The sequence below is a fragment of the Camellia sinensis genome, chromosome 3 (assembly GCF_055761805.1).
Source record: "Camellia sinensis isolate YWXY chromosome 3, ASM5576180v1, whole genome shotgun sequence".
Taxonomy (NCBI): domain Eukaryota; kingdom Viridiplantae; phylum Streptophyta; class Magnoliopsida; order Ericales; family Theaceae; genus Camellia; species Camellia sinensis.
In genome coordinates, this window is record NC_138963.1 from 198,884,314 (window position 1) to 198,904,597 (window position 20,284).

Consider the following 20,284-nt stretch of genomic DNA (forward strand, 5'->3'; position numbering starts at 1 on the left):
GGTTTTTTAAAATAGTGTAATTTGTGATTTGTTTATTATTTGGATGTATCTTAAAGGGTAAGTTGGGGAAAAGCATAAGATTTATTGAGAGTACATTATAATTATAAATAATTTAATACAGTGTATTAAAAATTGAGTATACATAATGATTTTTTTGGTGCAAATATTGTTGGAAATGGTTGAAAAATTATGGGTAAAAATAAAATTTTTTCTTAACTTTGGTCTATTATTTAGGTGGGACTCGTGCGTCAATTTTGACGGGTCTAAGTGGTAGCGCGTTCTATGTCGCGTTGTGATTCACGTGATATATTTGGTTGTTCAAAACAATTATCGAGTGAATCGGAAATTAAAGCCAAAGTGAACTCCATGGAAATGGAGTTTTGGTGGAAATTCCTTAAGGTTAGAAAATGGCTTGTCTCAAATTGATTTGGTGGAAAGTTTTGAGTGGGTTTATAAGGCATGTGATTGGACCTTGGGTGTGTCCCAAAGGGTACCCAAGTTTTGTAGAGAGTGAGGTTATGGGCTAGACCTATTGGACCCAAAAATCACTACACGCGCACGCCGCCCATCCGGTCGGGCGGGCTGGGCTAGGCCTTGGGCAGTGGTGTATGGTTGGGCTTATTCGGTCCAATACTAATCTTTTTTTGCCAAAAATATTTGGATTTAATTTTATTTTTTCAAATAAAATCTGTCCAAATTAATTCCGGAATTAATCTGTTTCGGTTTTGCTCTATACCCAAACAGGTCCCTTTCGTTTTTATCTGTTTAAATTTTGAACCCAACAGATTTAAATCTGTTTAATTCAAAACCAAACAGGTTTCATACCTGTTCAAACAGGTTTGCACCTGTTTAATTCAAAATCAATAGCCACCACTACATCTATAAATAGGCAGCCCTCATTTGATTTTTTTTTTCTAGAAATTTCGTACTTCTCCTCTACAAATTTATTCTTCATTTTGCTGCATTTAATTTTTGTGAGAAAGAGTGTAAACACTTAGTGTGTTCGTTGAACAAATAAATTGTAGTGCTGCATTTATTTGTTATTGATCATTTCATCCTAGGAGATAGATCATTTCATTCTGAAAGCATTGTGGAGAGGACGAATCTATTGATCATTTCATTCTGAAAGCACTGTGGAGAGGACGAATCTATCTTAAGGACACAGTATCAAACACTGTACTTGATCAGAATAATATTCAAGATATTAATCAAGTAAGTTATTTATTTATTTTCTGTTTTTATTATTTATTTAAATCAGATTTTAATTTTGTTTTTGTAACAAAATAAAATCGGTTTATTTGTTTATTTAATTTTATTTCTGGTTTGATTTTTGTAATCAAACATTCTCTCTCCTTTCCTATTTTTCTTTTGAATTCTGTTTGCTGTTAAGTACACAAACATAATTTATCTTTTCAATTACAGTGAAGATTGTCCAACAAATACAATTTTAGAATTTTAAATTAGTATAATTCAAACCTAACTTTGTCTGTTATACAACCAACCATTAAAAAAATAAAAATAAAAATAAAAATTTATTATAAAATATAGGCACACAATATGTATGTAAATATAGGGAAAGATTATGGTAGATGTGTACCGTATGTGCCTTATAATTAAAGAAGAAAATAATATAATTTCATACTTTTTGAGTCATAACTACAAAAAAAAAAAAAAAATCATGATTAGACAACACATGAGACATAACCAAAAAATTCATGAATTATAACTAAAATAAAATTATTACCAGAAAAGAAAATGACATAATTTAAGATTGCATATAATTGGGGGTGTATGGTAGAATTTCTCGTAAATATATTGTGATATAATACAATCGATGAATTTAATTTTTTAATTAATGTATCATATTATAATAAAATTTAATCACAATCTAAAATTTTATCCAAGATAAAATTAAATAATATTAAAAAAAATTAAATTATGTTTGGATTATGAATTGGGATGAAGAAAATGAAAATATGAATAAAATATTGATTTATTTTGAGTTTTTTTTTTAATATTCTAAAAAATCAAACAATTTACAAGAATAATACACTTTTTAAACTATTTGGCAAACTAATTCACTTTTTAAAATCTCATTTTCAAAATGCAATTTGATGACAAAATCGCATATTCAAAATGTACTTTCATGGTGACATGGCCACCTAAGGGTGCTACGTGGGCATGTTGGAATCGCATTTTAAAAACACAAGTTTATTTTGAAGTTGTATTTTCAAAACACAATTTCAACCTTTGACATGAAATTGCATATTTAAAATGCAATTTCAACATAGCATGTGTATTTTGAAAGTGATATTTCAATATGAAATTTTATTTTGAAGATGTGATTTCAACATAAGGTTGATATTGCATTTTAAAAAGGAGATTTTAGTTAAATTGCATTTTAAGTGAATTTTCAAGAAATTGTAATTTAGGAAACACGATTTTTTGGAATCACAATGTAACGCCCTCAAAATAATAACATTAATCCCATCAATTTACACATGCATTGATATGAGAGATAAACATCATTCTATTCATCAAAGTAATTCTTTACAAAAGCATTACATGTTAACAACAAAAGCAAATGCCCTACGGGCTTACAGTTTTCCAAGTTAACATTTGGTTACAAAGAGGAGAGTACTAACTCAAATACACATTAAGCCCTTGACTTGAAATTACATGTAATACAACAAAAGATAACATAACCACAAACGTCTGCCTGCCTCTAGCCTCTCAAGCTATGTCCTTGGAGGTGGCATGCTTCCTGTACCTGAAAATGGTGTCCCATATAGGGTGAGCCATAGCCCAGTAGAAATACACTAAACCAACCATAAACAATGACTAAAAGATTAGCAGTTGATAGATGGTCAACACTTGTATACTCGTTCACCTCTCATTACTGTTCCATGACATTCGTGTCCGTGTTACAATTCACTTTCCATTTCTTATTCAACTTAGAGTTTGAAAACAAGGCTCAGTGCCCTGGCCAAAACATTTGATAAGATCATAATTCCCCACTAGAACACTTTCAAAATTCATGATGGATATACATGTTGGTGTCATATCTAAGTCAAACAAAACATTTCCATATTTCTCAACGATATACATTTTAGTGCTATATCAAATCGAACAAACAATTCCATATTTTACGAATGATAATGATATACATTTTAGTGCTATATCAAATCAAACAAACACTTCCATAAGTCTCAAATAATACACATTGTAGTGCTGTATTAATGAAACAAAAACACTTATAATTCGCAGCCTAATACACATTGTAGTGCTGTATCACTGCCACAAGAGTCGGTTTAGAGGTTCAGCCTCATTCTTCCAATAAACCGTGGAGTACAGCCCCTTTCTCCTCTCACACAATACAATGTATATAAACAATTATCATATACAAATTCAACCTATCAATACAACATTTTGATGTATTAAACCAATTGCCATGTTCATTAGCATACTCAATAGATTAGCTTTAGTTTGCCTAATCATCATACATTGCCTACAACAATCAAGACTATCCTCCACCGATAGTCCAATACAGTTATTTCTAAATAGGAAATAAATGCACCAATTTGACATATTATTAACAGTTTAACTAAGTGAGCAATAAGTGAGTCCAACTACACCCTTTAACCCCATATCTTTCTAATTTGAATATTTCCTATTCAATTTCTCAATTCCCTAAATTACTTGTACAAATTAATTTATCAATGTAATTAGGGCTTTACCCATAATCTACATAACAACACTAAGGTTCCATTTTCTTCAATAGTTCAACATTAGCCTCATTTCTTTATATCAAACATGCATATAGGTTTACATATAACAAACCCCCATCTTTTGTAAAATTACACAAAGACTCAAACTTTCTCAAAAATACCCAACAACCCCCAACATATCAAAATGCTAAAATTCAAAGACAAAGCTCATAAGGAGGAGTAGGATATCCCTACCTCAAATTCTGAGCTCAAAGGGAGAAGATGACGAAACTCAAAGTGCTCCAAAACTCAATATGCTCGGATCAAAACGTAGCCCTCGACGATCAACACAACTTTTGTAAAGGCCAAAGGTGAGGAAATCACTCATACTAGATCAATATTTAGAGAGAAGTTGAGTTTTAGTGAGAGAAGCTCTCAAATGGCTTTTTCGGAAAAGTAAGAGAGAGAAAGGATGTTGAAATGCGATTCAAAAATGCACAGCTGCCAACTGATATACGCATGATCCGCTCAAGCGGAGAATAGAACGCTCGAGCGTCAAGCACAAAAACTGGACCCGCTCGAGCGCAAGAAGGCCCGCTCGAGCGCCAAGACACAAGAACAAAATACATCCGCTCGAGCGCGAAAACTAGTTCGCTCGAGCGTAGATTACCCCCTCTCAAAACTTTCGCAGACAATGAACATCCCGTTCGAGCGCCAACAAACCCGCTCGAGTATGACCCGCTCGAGCGTAAGGAAATCTGCTCGAGCGTGAAAAACACATCTGCAGAAGTTTTGCAGAGGCACAGATACTGGAAGTGTGAAAACTCTGCTCGAGCGTGATATGGTCCGCTCGAGCATACAACTAAAAATCCAACTCCGCTCGAGTGCAAGGGTACCCGCTCGAGCGTACCACCAAAACTCTGGGCAACAAGGAAAGGGACTAAGGCTCAACCAGCCTGTTCGAAACATGCCCAACACATCCTAAAACTTAGATATACGGAATCTAAAGGATGACAACATGACATACAACTACCAACTCCACGGAACCTACGACCGGAACACTGTACATAAAGGGGACAAACCCGGGATCGCTATACACAATTTCAAAATACAAAATAAAAATAAATGGTTTAATTTCAGAATATGTTATTATTACTTTTTTTTAAAAATTAAAAATTAATTTGACAAAAAATAAAAATTAAAAAATAATTTAAAATTTTTTAAAGATTATGTATGCTCTTAGAAAAGATAAAATATTTTAAATTTTTTTGTAAAAATCAAATTCTCAAAACAAAACCAAATGATTTCACGTTAAAAAATATTAAGATAGCAAAATTTTATCCAATACATCAATGTGATTTCATTGAATAGTTAAGATAACGAACTTTTTTATTTTTATTTTTATGTAACGAAATCGTATTAATTTGGATTATATACGAATCATTAACTATTTTTCAACATAGAATTACATTTTGAAATTGCAATTGCAATTTCATTATTTTGCTTTTTCAAATTGTGATTCGGTAAAATTGTATTTTCTAAATTAAGAAGGTATTTGGGATGATGTAAATAAGTATATTTTTTTTGACTTTTTACGAAAAAAGTGAAATATGGGTTGGATTTGAATTGATGTGGTAGAGAGGTGATACGACTCAAATAAGATGATTGTGATCTAAATAGGATAATGTGCTAAGCATGCCAAACACCCCCTAGGATTTCTTGAAAATCGATTTAACTAAAATCTCATTTTCAAAATGTGATACCAATCTTTATTTTTTCATTTTCAAAATGATAGATTATGTTGAAATCTCGGCTCAAAATGAGTATTGAAACATCATATTTGCAATAATGTTGTGTTTTGAAAACGTAATTTTATGGCAGTGTTAAAATTGCGTTTTGAAAATGTAATTTTATAATAAACTTGCATTTTTAAAATGAGATTTCAATATAGCTCTCGTTTGGCATGGAGATTTTTGGGGCTAAAAAGTTAAAATAGTCACAAAATGACAAAATATACTAAAAATTCAATAAGACAAAATGTCATATCTAAACTACAATCATTTTATTTTATTTTTCAACAAAAGTTAAAAAGTCAAAAAAATTCATCCAAAATAAAACTTTTTAATCTCAAACTAAAATAGATAAAATGTCAAAAAGAAAACACACATCCCAAACGAAGCCATAGTCACGTTGGCAACTTTATGTGGGCATGTTATCATGGAAGTGTATTTTAAAGATGTGATTTTGTCATAAAATTACATTTTGGAAACACAATTTTAAAAAGTAAAGTTTGTTAAATAGTTTAAAAAGTGTGTTATTTCTGTAAAAAGTTTATTTTTTAGAATATTATGAAAAAAAACTCAATTTATTTTACCCTTTTTTTTTTTTGAAATACCTACTTAACTGGTGGAGATTCTAAAATAACTAGTGGGTGGCACACACGATATGTGTGCAATTTAAATAAGTAGGAATAAAAAAAAATAATAATGAAATTAATATTATAATATGTACTTAGCTTAAGTGGTATGAGTTCTCGTACTTAAACTCATGGTCATGGGTTCAAGCCTTGCCCATCTCTTTGTTTAATTTTTTTTTAAAATTTTTTTTTTTTTTTAAAAAAAAATAAAAAATACTGCCACATGGTATGAGGAGAGTAAAACTTCAGGACACCATGGTATGAATAAAACTTCAGGACACCATAAGAGCTGTTCACTTTATAATAGTATAGATAATTAATATCTTATATTAACGAAGGAGATATAAGAATTTTGACTATCATTAAGTAAGCGACCAATTTGTTTGGGTTGCGCTTCAATCTAAGGAAAAAAAAAAAAAAAATTTTTGTTTGGGTTACGCCATTAGTAAATCTGTTATTTGGAAGCAACGTAGAGTGGCACAATTGATTACGTGGAACAATAAGACAACTTATGATAACTTCTTGTTCATGTTCGCTTACGTTATTACTTACCTCCCCTTCTTAATTTATAGACAAAACTATTCGCCTTAGCATTAGTAATTTAGTGGATCATACAAATTATGTTTATTTTGTAAAAATAAAATAAAATTAAGTGATTGTGATTTTTTGTTGCCGTTGAGATATTAGCAATCTAAAGTGAAAATATTATTTTATCTCAATTTTATACCAATAACAATGTATATTTTTATATTTTCATGTACCCTCCGTTTGTGTTAATATATTAAAAAATATTTTTTTATATTTAGTGATGGTGGACCAAAGGTGGAGGTGGCAGAGTGGCAGGACTAACCAAACTTTTTAAAGATGAGATCCTACTCTCATATATATTTTAATATATATATTGGTAAAATAGTAATATTTTTTATTTTTTATTTGTACTTTTTATAAATTTGTTGCATGGTACTCATACTTATTAACGTAAATCATAATTATTGAAATAAATTTTGAAAATTTTTGATTGTTGACACTACTAATTTATGCACACTTTTTCTTGATGTAGTAAATTAAATTATAAATTTTAATTAACTTCTACTTTTAAAAAATATATTTATCCAGAAACAATATTCTATAAATAATTCAAACATTTGGCAAACAACTATCTATTATTTTTAAATAATTTACCAATTCAATTATTTGTTTAAACTTTTGTTTTTAAACTATTAATATTATAATGTAGTGTTTAGTTCATTAAAATAAAATTGAATTGAATGAAACGGTCATTCCTTAGTCATAAAATTATCATTCCCTCAAAATGGTGAATAATGATTTCATTTGTAATATTAGTAAATCAAATGTGAAAATGAACATTATGATAGAGTGATTATTCTGTTTAACTTTATTTTAATAAATCAAATATAATTTAAAATCGAAATAATTAACCAAACATAATTTAATATCAAAATTATTTTGGGCTCTATTTTTTAGATAAAATTTAGGAGTCCGAGACGACGACCTACTCGCCCTATCTCAGGGCAGTCTTATGGAGTGGCAGTGGCTGTGGCGTGATGGTGGTGGTAAGAATAATGTTTGTAATATAGTGACATTAATAAAATTATAATCTAAACAACGTTTTTATAGATTTTTTTTTATTTATTATAAAAAATATTTTTATTTAATTTTTATTTTCTATTGTATCAAATAGCAAAAAGTACTAAAAATACTTTTTAAACAAACAGTCTATTTATAAATTTATTTCTAATTATAGGCTTATTGGCCTTAAAAAAAAAAAAAGACTCTAAAATTAAAAAGAGAAATTTAATATGACCAGTTACAAACAAAATTTACAGACAAGACAAATACCTTGTACTAACATCCGGTCTGTTTTTACGGTCTTTTTATTTTCTTGTCTACGTTTTCAGAAGTAATATTACTGATCTTAAAAGTTTTATCAAGTTTTTTATTAATGTTATATTTGATTAAAGAATTTAAGGAGGAATTTAAAAAATAAAATAAAAACAATAAGTAAAATATAAATAAAATATTTTTATATTTCACTTAATTTTAAATTTTTTTTCTTTATTCTTTTTAAATCTCTCCTCAAATTTTTTAACTAAATACAACATTAGAGCATCTCCAACGGTGAATCAAAAATTTCACCAAATCTGAGTTAAAAAATGGCAATTTCCTGAATTTGATACTTCAGGCTCCAACGGTTCACCTTCACCAAATCTATCCCGGGACAACCGGGTGGTCGACCGGCCGGTTGACCGGTTAGGCCAAATTTTTTTTTTTTTTTTTTTTTTGCGAATTGTCTGAACTTTTTTTGAACTTTCTGAACTTTTTTCGGGACAACCGGGGTGGTCGACCGGCCGGTTGACCGGTTAGGCAAATTTTTTTTTTTTTTTTTTTTTTAACGGTTTGAACTTTTTTTCCTGAACTGTTTGAATCTTTTACTGGTTGACCGGTTGGTCAACCGGCCGGGCAACCGGTTGGTCGACCGGTGTACCATTTTCAACGGTCAGTAACAGTGATTTGGTAAAATCTGTGTCTTGATCTCAGTTTGATGTCTTGTTTGCTGAATTCTCATTTTGGTATGACTTTGGTGCAACCGTTGGAGCGTGAAAAAGTGAGTTTTTCATCAAAATTTAAATATGATGCTGGGTTTGGTTCACCGTTGGAGATGGTCTTAGAGACTTATATAAATATAAGACTCCTATCATATTTATATAAGACATTTAATAAAAATTCTACTCATAAAACCGTTTATTTTTGCATTCCCAGCGCTCCGAGATCGAAATTAGAAACATTCACTTCTTTCAACGTGTCCCGATGCCACGTGTTTCCTCATCCCTTCCTCCTCTCTCTTCTCTAATTAGCATGTGGCCCACCGCACGCCACCACCCCCACGGGCGATTATTCAGTACTCTAGGAGTATGGACACGTGGTGCTCCATAATGTTTTGATTGGTAGAGAAACATAAGGGTCCACAATTTATGTTGGAGATGAGGAGACAACATGGGGCTAACTGATTAGTGATTGGTTTGGAGTATGGACACGTGGTGCTCTGGGAGTATTGAATAATTTCCCCTACCCCCACACCCTCGAAAATTATGGAGATTATTCAGGAGCACGCGAAAAAAATATCAATACATGGCTCATAATTTTTTATTTACAACACATTTGTATTTCATACATTAATAAATTTTTTTTACCCTTTTTTCACCAGTAGCTCTTCAAAAATTATTAATTAGTCTAAGAATTCTAACCATGTTTTTGGTCAATTTTAAATTTTTACGCCTCTAAAATTTTTAATTATTCAATATAAAATTATAAGTAATTGACACCACGTTACAGTGTGCCAGGACTAGCCAATAACTTTTCCACACCCCTAACACTCTGATATCTCAACACAAGGCCTTGATTTCGCCACGTCATGAGCCCCACTCGGCTGCTCTTGCCCGCACCCTCGTCGAATATTCCAGATCCAGAGCACCAAAGACCCCCACAACTCCCCAATTCCCTTCTTTTTTTCTCGTCTTCACAATTATAAATTCCCTTTCTCTCTCTGTAATCCATCTGGTTCTACGTGAATCTACACAACCCCCAAATCTAGACCGAGAAAGAGGTTTCTCTTTTCGATTCCCTTCAAAACTTTAATGGATAAATTGTCAATCGACTCAACTCAGTTCATCTCTCTTCTTTCGATTCATTTTTCTCATCCCTCCGATCTCTTCTTCTCCAAATCTTTTCGTCGTCTGATTCCTTGTCAATCTTGTATCTTCATCTGACATCTGCAATCGAGAGCTGTCACCAATGGGAAAGCGTAAGTCCTGTTTATATATATATATATATATATATATATATATTTGTGTATCTATTGATTCTAGGGTTTCGGGATTTGACGGGCTAGGGTTCTGTTAATATCATGTTCGAATCGTTGTTTTGATTTTTTTTTTTTTTTTTTTTTTTTTTTGTAATTTAGCTTTAACAACAGCAGATTAAGCAAAACCCCAATAAAAGCGTTCGAATTTTGCTTAAAGTTCTTCACTTTTAATATGGTGTGAATTTTATTTAATAAAATTTGGGTTTTTACAGGTAGTTCTCAACGTAAGAATTCTGCAATGTTGGATACTGATGATAGTGATAGTGTGAGTTCGTCGTCGACTGTTCGATCAGACAACATGGCGGTGTCCGGTGCTGAAGAAGTGCAGCTGGGCAGCGAGAGTTTGCTTGATCGATGCATAGATGATTTATACGAAAAAAGGTTCTTATTGTTAGTTAAAATTAAAATTAATTATCTGGGTATTCTTAAATTGTGCTATAAAAGGGAATCGAACGTAAATTATGCGAAATTTGCAGAATTGTTAACCACAATAATGTTGGTAGTTTAATTAAGATGCAGTACTTCTCTCGTTTTAGCTGAATGCTAATTTTGTTTGTTTGTTTTTGTTTTTTGAAAAAGGGGGTCCACGAGAGAGAAAGCCTTGGCATCAATTATAGAGGCTTTTAGTAGCAATTTGCAGCAAGAGTTTGCGGAAAAGAAGTAAGGATTTTTATTGTCTTGTCTTGTATTTTTTTTTAAAAATGTTTGTTTGGATTAATTGATATTTTTTTATAGCATTCAAAAGTCTCTAGAGTAAGGGAACTTATGATTTTTTTTTCTTTTAGTTGTTTGTGATTCTTCAAATATTGATGTCACTGTTTGTTCATGTAACATCAATCTTTGCTTTGATGTGATCTAATGACATGTTATTTCATGCAAGCAGTCTGACCTGGCATGCATTGATGTTTTTGTTTTTTTGACCACAATTGATTTCGTTATACCAATCTCTGAATATGTTCTTGGACCTTTTTTTTTTTTTTTTTTTTTTTCTCTCTGTAGTTGTGTGCTCTGCACTGTCACTTAATTTTAATGAAGTTCGTAAACTGAAATTGAAAATTAGGGTGAGAAAATGAAGAAGAAAAAGAGAGAGAGATTACGTTCGATTGTTGATTCATCTGCTTAACTATCAGTGTATATTTAAGTTTTGAGCTGTAGAATTATTTGGGTTGCACAGTTGCACAGTTGCACCAGCTCTGCATGTTTGTACATTTATGAAACACTGAATATTTATGGATTCATGTGGTGTTTTTTCCTTAGGTTTGCTACTTTGCTGCATCAGTGTCTGAATTCGATCAAGAAGGGGTCTGCTAAGGAGATAGCTTTAGCAGCTCATGCCATTGGTAACTCTTTGACCCTTTGTTTTACTCTATGAAGCACGGACACGGACACGGACACGGACACGCATACGGACACGGACACGGACACGGGACACGGGAATTTCTAAAAAATGGAGACACGGACACGGCAGGGGACACGGCAAATTTTTAAATTTTTTTATAAATATTTTTATTTGAATACATATTAATTATTTTATTTATTTATTATATTTTTAAATAATGTGTTGTAATTAATTATTTTATTTTACATACATGTATTTATTTTTTTATTTATTAATATGTATAAGTATATATTATCTTATAATATGTATTATCCATTATCTAATGAGTATATTTATGTTATATAATAACTATTATATAATATATAATAAAATAATAATAGTTATTAGTTATATATATTATATATGAATATATAATAATAATAATAATAGTTATTAGTTATATATATTATATATAGTTATTATATATTAGTTATATATATTATATATAGTTATTATATAATAAAATAATAATAGGTATTAGTTATATATATTATATATGAATATATAATAATTATAATAGTTATAATATCAATACATGAAGCCAGACGGGAGAGAATCGAGAGAGAGGGAGACAGAAGCAAGGAGCCGATCGCGATCAGAAGCGAGAGAGAGGGAGACGATCGCGATCGCGATCGCGATCAGGATCAGAAGCGAGGGAGAGAGAGAAGGAGAGAGAGAAGGCGAGAGAGAGAGAGAGCTCTGCGAAGGCAAAGGCGAGACAGAGAGAGAGCTCTGCGAAGGCGAAGGGGCTGGATCGAAGGGGCTGGATCGTCGAAGTAGAATGGGGCTCTGGATCGTCGATCGAAGTCGAAGGGCTCTGGATCGTCGCCGACCAGGTTTGTTCTCGTTTTCCCCCTTTCAGTTACTCTTCTCGCCGTGTCCATGGCGTGTCCAGATTCGGACACGCGTGTCGCCTGCAAAAAAATAAATTAAATTAAGGGGACACGCCAGATGCCGTGTCCCGTACGTGTCCCCGACGTGTCCCCGTGTCCCCGGCGTGTCCCCGTATCCGACACTGCCACGGCTTCCATTTTGCCGTGTCTATGCTTCATAGGTTTTACTCATTTTGTTTGATTTGGAGTAGTGTTTGAGATATGTATTTTTGTAGGATTGCTGGCTCTGACCACTGGTCCTGGGGAAAAAGCTCAGGAAATATTGGAAGATTCTGTTCCTCCTATTTCACAAGCTCTCAAATCTGGCTCTGAAACATCAAAGATTTCGTCGGTATGTTTGATATTGATACTTATACAGCTGATGTTGATTGGGTTTTTATTCCTGCAAGCTATCTTAAAATATTACGGACTTTTTATTGCAGTTACTAGAGTGTTTGGCTATTATCACTTTTGTTGGTGGAACTAAGCAAGAGGAAACAGAAAAATCAATGCAAATGATGTGGCATGTGGTTCATCCAAAACTGTCTGCCAATGTATGTATGCACAATTTACTCAGTTGTATTTGAAATGCCTCAAATGAGGTCATCTTATATATATTTCATTTTGTTGGCACGTTTTGTAAATTGTAGCTAATAGAAATTTATAAGCATGCTCTTCACGTCAACTTGAGATGCCTTGATATGTAATGCTGTAGATTTAGATCTTGATTCAAACTTTGGTTGATTAGATGGTAGTTGTCTTTGAAATCTATACTGCGAAAACTAATGCTGCTACTCTTATCAGGTAGTGGCCACTAAACCTTCACCAGGTGTAATAACAGCAATGGTTTCTGCTTGGTCATTTCTTCTTACCACTATGGAGGGATGGACATTTGATCCTAAAATCTGGCAAGAGTGAGTAAATCTTGGTCTCTAGTTTCAATGATCGATCTGTCTGTCTGTCTCTCTCTCTCTGTCTGTCTCTCTCTCTCTCTCTCTCTCTCTCATTTTATGCGTATATTATACTGCACATTAAAATACAATAATGTGCACACATGTAAGTCTCTCTCCTCCCTAATATGGTTTCTTTATTATGCTTGTTGGGTATGTGAGAGTTTTGGGATTTAGACATTGAAACCTCCCAAAAATGTCGAATATTTAGTGTTGGACTGTAAGGTCAATTGTTGCTGTGGAAAGAAATTTAATTAAAAGAATTTACCCTGTTCTGCTAATGATGTAGGTCGATTTCTTATTTTTCTACTCTGCTAGACAAGGATGATAGATCCGTGCGCATTGCAGCTGGCGAAGCACTTGCCTTAATTTTTGAGATAGGAAACTTCAAATTCTCTGGTGAAGCTAAAGCATCTAGTGACAGCTGTGTCTCTCGAGAGGTTGCACATATACAGGGATTGAGGGGGAAATTCCTAAGTCAAGTGAGAAATCTTTCTACGGAGGCAGCTGGTAAAGGGTCTGCTAAGAAAGATCTTAACAGTCAGCGGAACATATTCCGAGACATTCTTGAGTTTCTTGAGGTATTGCTATATTAATTTCCCACATACACCTTCTTATTTCCTGTGTTGCCTATTATAATATTCTTATTTTATATGAATATCAGGATGGTTATCCTCCAGAAACCTCAATGAAGATAGGAGGCGAGTCTCTGAACACGACATCATGGTCTCAACTGATACAGGTTCCTCCTTTACTCTTCTATCGGGTTTTTGGATGTGAATGCTTACACTTTCTGTGTTTCCCATGCTCAAAGTTTTTTTGCCGTTATGTTTTTTTATTTTTTCTTTTAACAGCTGAACTTCTTAAAGCATTTTATTGGGGGAGGATTTGTTAAACACATGCAGGTTCTTTTTCTTAATCTTACCTTGGCTTTCATTTCTTTTTTTTTGGGGGGATAGGTTTTTGTTTGCTAATTTTTCTCTTATCCAATTGCCTCTTTTTTCTTTGGGTTAAACAGGAAAATGAATTTCTTCATGAGGTCTTTGGGTTCACACCAAAGAGAAAGCAGCTTCCAGGAAATGAGCCTCGTATGTCTATTAGTGATAAGGTTAGTTCATGCCATTTGCACAGCAATTTTATTCAATTTTCTCTAGGAACAACATAGCATGCGGGTCTAAAATGTGGTACAGTAGGGGTAGGTTTGTATGTTACACTATTACAATTTAATGTACTTCTATACATTAGAACAATTTTCTATTAACAATTTGACATCAAATGAAATGTCGTATATTATTTTTCAACTTAATCATGAAAAAACAAAATTATAGGAGCATTATGGCCTCTTTTAAAATTATTATTATTATTATTTTTCTTTTTCCATGCCCCAAACTTCACTATATTTAGATTTTAGTTTGTTATATTTGTTTTTTGTTTTTTTCATTCTAAGGAAATATGTAGCGGAAAATTTTTGGATCACTTTGTATAGTTAAATTTATTGTTTTGGAATGAAAGTGTATCATATTTCAAAATGTGCATTCTAAGATGTAAATCGCTATGGTATTAATGTTTTCTGCCAACACTGGTTCTGCATGCATTACCTATCATGTTTTTGGATTTGTACTTTCTATTGCTTATTCCATTAGTCACTTGATGATAATTGTGTTACCACCTCTCAAAGAGGGTTAAACCAGTTTTATTTGAAGCCGTTTTAATTTTTTGAAAATATATGTTTAACCAATCAAACAATGTGCTAGTTATTATGCTTTGCCCATTGCCAACTTGGGTTTTCTATGCAGAAGGCTTGAAGTGGTTTCTATTCGGGACAATGTTGGGACCTAATTCCTTGTTAATTTGTGTTGGATTTATATAGATATTTGCTAGGGATTTTGTATTAGTCTATTCTTTCTTTGAATCTGTGATCCTTTCTTTGTTCCCCTTTTAAAGGCATTCACTCTTTGTACAGAGATTGTACAAGTCACCAAACTCGGTCGTGAACAAGGCGAGGACACAATATCGCAACAAGCAGCGAATGTTTTCGCAGGTAGTTTATTATTACAATAAAAATAACCCAGAGCCTATCTTTTACCTGCAGTTTTATTGTATTTATTGCTGGTTGGATGTTTTGATGACGAGTCTAAATTAATTACCGAGGCTCATCTACAAAATCTTGCAACTTATATCTCTTACGATGCAATATTGTGCGAAAATGGTTAATTTTAAGATTTATCTGCCTATTTGATATGGTGTTCCAATTCCATCACTTGATCTCAGATGCCTGATTGAGGATGTTTTGTGGTTCATGTGGCTTGCTTAAGAAAGTGACATTAAAATTATGATGCATTTGGATTTTATGCATTTGAGAAATGAAAGGTTTTGGGGAATAATTATTCAAGGAGAATAGTTCCAAGTTTTGATATGGATTTCAAGATTGAATTTGATGAGTTATACTATGATAGATTATGATGGATTTGAAAATAACAATGTAATAATAGTCATTTGAAATCTTTCATGCTAAGAATTATAGTTGTACAATGATCATAACAAAATAATTTTCCTTTTTCACAACTATATTTTCATTTAGTTATCAATTTCTCTGTAATAGCCAGCCATTATAATGCTTCAACAAATTTTCCATTCACTAATCCGGGTAATGTGTTGGTGTTTTGTGGTGCAGGATAAGAACACTGGGCACTATGCAGTTGGTTTAGGTGATGAGTTCTAAATTCTTCCAAACATTTGAGGCTTTAAGAAGTATTTCCTTATCTTAATATTTATATTATTGTTAACCCATATGATGATATGATACCATAAAATGGGAACTACTTTGATTTATAGTTAGGGACATTGTTGAGAACACACATTAGATCTGTGTAATTTGTCAAAATTCTTTCGTTTATCGTATTCAGAAGCATTTGTTTCAAACATCAATGAAATAAGTTAATGGTTAAATGGATGTTGGTATGAGGTTGATAATCTTATGTTCACCAAGCTCTTAGTTTTGGCGAAGACTGCTCTTAGGGCTGGTACATGTACGTGTGTTTGTTTTTTTTGTTTTTTTCGAAACTGTTTATTATAATTACACAAAGAAAAATGTTAAATATAGGGGAGTTACAATTGAGGGGTAGGTTGTTTTTTTAAATTATTAATATTTATAATGTTTATCACTTATATGTAATTATTTTTTCTGTATGCTACTATCTTGTTATCTGCCCTTAAATATATGTAATTTTTATGAAGAAAAAGAATATATATCTATACTATATATTAAGTAAAAGGGGGTTTTTAACCCCCAAGGCTTGTGGAAGCTTCAATATGTCAATCCTAATTTTCTAATTTTTTGATTTAAAAAAAAAAATCTCAGCATTTATTAATTTCTTTCAACTCCTATGCCTTTTGGGAGATTTGGTCAAAACCTTCTCATAATTAAACTTTAATGCATTAAAGATTGGCGTAAACAAAATTCTTTGAAAATTCCAACACATATGATTATTATCAAAATATTAAACTTTAATATAATATCTATCTATATCTATATCTATCTATATCTATACATTTATCTATACTATATATTAAACAAAATGGGGGTTTTAACCTCAAGTCTTGTGGGAGCTCCAATCTCCCAATCTAATTTTTCTGATTTTTTGATTTTTAAGGAAAAAAAACCTTAGCATTTATTAACTTCTCTCAGCTCTCAAGTCATACCCTCATAATAACACTTTAATGTATTAAAAACTAACATAAAAAAAATTCTTTGAAATCCAACACATATGAATTTCTTGAAAAGTCTCAATACATATGATTGTTATCCATCATAATAATACTTTAATGCATTAAGAACAAGCATAAAAAAAAATTCTTGAAAAGTCCAATCTATATGATTATTATCAAAATATTAAACTTTAATATAATATAATAAAAAAAAGATATTTAATTCATTGAAAAGTTTAACACATATGATTATTATCAAAATATTAAACTTTAATATAATATAAAAAAGGAAAAAAAAAAGGCATTTAAAAAAAAAAAAACATTTAAAATTCCTTGAAAAAAGACATTTAAAAAAGAAGGCATTAAAGACATTTAAAAAAAAAGACATTTAATTCCTTGAAAAGTCCAACACATATGATTGTTATCAAAATATTAAATTTTAATATAATATAAAAAAGGGAAAAAAAGAAGAAGACATTTTAAAAAAAAAAAATTAAAAATCACAATTCACATATATAGATAATTGTAAACATAATCCGTACATAGCACGGGTGATATGCTAGTACTATATATTAAGTAAAAAGGGGTTTTTAACCCCAAGTCTTATGGCAGCTTTAATATCACAATCTGAATTTTTTAAATTTCTTATTAAAAAAAAAAAAAAACTCTGCAATTATTGATTTGGTCAAAATCTCCTGATTAGCATTTATTAATTTTTTTCAATCCACATGTCTTTCCACATGCCTGCATTTATTGATTTGGTCAAAATCTCCTGATCAATATTTAAAATTCCCTCATACAAATAATTATAGATACAATCCGTGTATAGTTATTGCAGCACCCTTTCAACTTCTCCCATACACTATGGTTAGTGATAAGATTGTTAAATTATTTTTATAAAAAAACTTAAAAAACATAATTTATATATTAAAAAAAATCTAAAACAAATATAAATATATATAATTATCCCGTGCATAGCACGGGTGATAGGCTAGTACTATATATTAAGCAAAAATGGGTTTTTAACCCCAAGATTTGTGGGAGTTTCAATATCCCAATCTGAATTTTTTTTTCTAAAAAAAAAAATGAGCATTTATTGATTTGGTCAAAATTCTCTTATCAACATTTATTAATTTTTTTCAATCCACATGTCTTTCCACATGCATGCATTTATTGATTTGGTCAAAATTCTTTTATCAGTACTTAAAATCCTCTCATACAAATAATTATAGATACAATTTGTGTATAGTTACTGTAGTACCCTTTTCAACTTCTCTCATATACTATGGTTAGTGATAAGATTGTTAAATTATTTTATAAAAAATCTTAAAAAATATAATTTATATATTAAAAAAATCTAAAACAAATATAAATATCTATAATTATTTCGTGCATAGCACGGGTGATAGGCTAGTACTATATATTAAGTAAAAAAGGGTTTTTAATCCCAAGGCTTGTGGGAGCTCCAATCTCCCAATCTAAATTTCCTGATTTTTTTATTTAAAAAAAAAAAAATCTTAGCGTTTATTAACTTCTCCCAACCCCTAAGTCTTACCCTCATAATAACACTTTAATGCATTAAGAAAAAACATAAAAAAAATTATTTGAAATCCAACACATATGAATTCTTTGAAAAGTCTCAACACATATGATTATTATCCCTCATAATAATACTTTAATGCATCAAGAACAAGCATAAAAAAAATTTCTTAAAAAGTTCAACACATATGATTATTATCAAAATATTAAACTTTAATATAATATAATAATAAAAAAAGACATTTAATTCATTGAAAAGCCTAACACATATGATTATTGTCAAAATATTAAATTTTAATATAATATAAAAAAAGAAAAAAAGACGGCATTTAAAAAAGAGAGAAAGAGAATTAAAAATCGCAATTCACATATATAGATAATTGAAAACACAATCCGTACATAACACGGGTGATATGCTAGTATATATATATAAAAGTATTCATAATGAGATATTTTTGTACTTTTGTAGTGATAAACTTTTTAATTATTTGCCCTTAAATATATGTAATTTTTATAAAGAAAAAGAATATATATAATTTATATAAATAAAAGTATTCTTAATGGCGTGATAATAGTATGCTTGTAATTATGGCTTGTAGTGATAAATGTTTTTTTCATTTTAATTTGTATGAAGCTTTTATATACAAATTTTATTTGTATAATATTATTACTTTGTATAATATTATTTTATCACTTTGATCGACTTTTATGTATAATGTTCGGTTTATAAATTTATTTTCTTCATTTGGGATTGGTTTCGTATTGGGGTGAGTATGGTCTGGATTGGGATAAAATTAGAACCAATCTGTTATCTACGGTTTCAAAAAAATTGGAACTAATTCAATCCGTTTAAATTATGCAACTAATCTGAACCAATTCATTTAAATACGGATTGGATCGGTTTAGGATCACGGATTCACATAATTAAATAATAAAAATATATTTATAACACTTTAATTTTATAAAAATATAAACGTAGCGCTATATTAGTTTCACAATAGCAACATATTTTTTTATAATAGCGACATACTGTTCTAAAATTTAAACAACCATAAAAAAATTCGTTTCACTATAAGTATTTAAATCATTACAACTTAAAACTAAAAACTAACAAACATGCGTAATAAAAGAAGATATTATACGGTTTTAGATTTGAGTTTAGATTTTATATAGAATTAAGAGAAGATATTATGGGGGAGAATGTATAATAAAAGTATAGACTATTTGCATAGGTTCGGATCGGTTTCAATTCGGAATCATGGGGTTCAATCCGGAATCAATCCGTAGACTACGAATTTTTAATTCTTCAATCCGGAATCGAACAGCGGATTTAAAAAATCAATCCAAACCTATCGGATTGGACTGGACTGGATCGGATTACGAATTTCACGGATCACTTGCTCAGCCCTAATTTCGTAAATATGTTTTTAGAAATTTTTTCCCTGTTTTCTATATTATTTATTTCTAGGTCACCCGCAAAATTTAAAAATAATTGTTTTTGAAAAAAAGACCACTAATGGTTAAAAAAAAATAATAATAATAAAGTTGGGGTTTTTTTCATATAAAATTTTTCTTTCAAAATTCTTCTAGAGTACATAGTCCTGGAAATAAATAAATAAATAAATTAGTGAAAATGATAAAATTTAAAATTTTTGGTTTGTTTTTTTAATTTAAATTATTTATTTATTTTTATTAAGTAATATTATTTTAAAAAATACATTTTAATTATTAAATTCTATGTATTTGTACAAAAAATGTCTAAAATATTTATTTTTATTGAGTTTAATAATTAAAATATATATATTTTTTCAATAGTTTTAGTTAATAAAAA

The 20,284-nt window shown here is 30.6% G+C and overlaps 1 protein-coding gene across 1 annotated transcript; it reads left to right on the forward strand.

Moving 5' to 3' along the window:
* Positions 1–9,483: 9,483 nt before the first annotated feature.
* On the forward strand, positions 9,484–16,155 carry LOC114259451 (uncharacterized). Its single transcript, XM_028199472.2, has 13 exons — positions 9,484–9,946; positions 10,219–10,387; positions 10,586–10,666; positions 11,264–11,346; positions 12,493–12,608; positions 12,700–12,810; positions 13,061–13,170; positions 13,496–13,787; positions 13,871–13,948; positions 14,061–14,111; positions 14,225–14,314; positions 15,170–15,247; positions 15,881–16,155. Exons 1-13 carry the CDS (start codon positions 9,937–9,939, stop codon positions 15,926–15,928), a joined length of 1,317 nt encoding a protein of 438 aa, XP_028055273.2. The 5' UTR covers positions 9,484–9,936; the 3' UTR covers positions 15,929–16,155.
* The last annotated feature ends 4,129 nt before the right edge of the window (positions 16,156–20,284 follow it).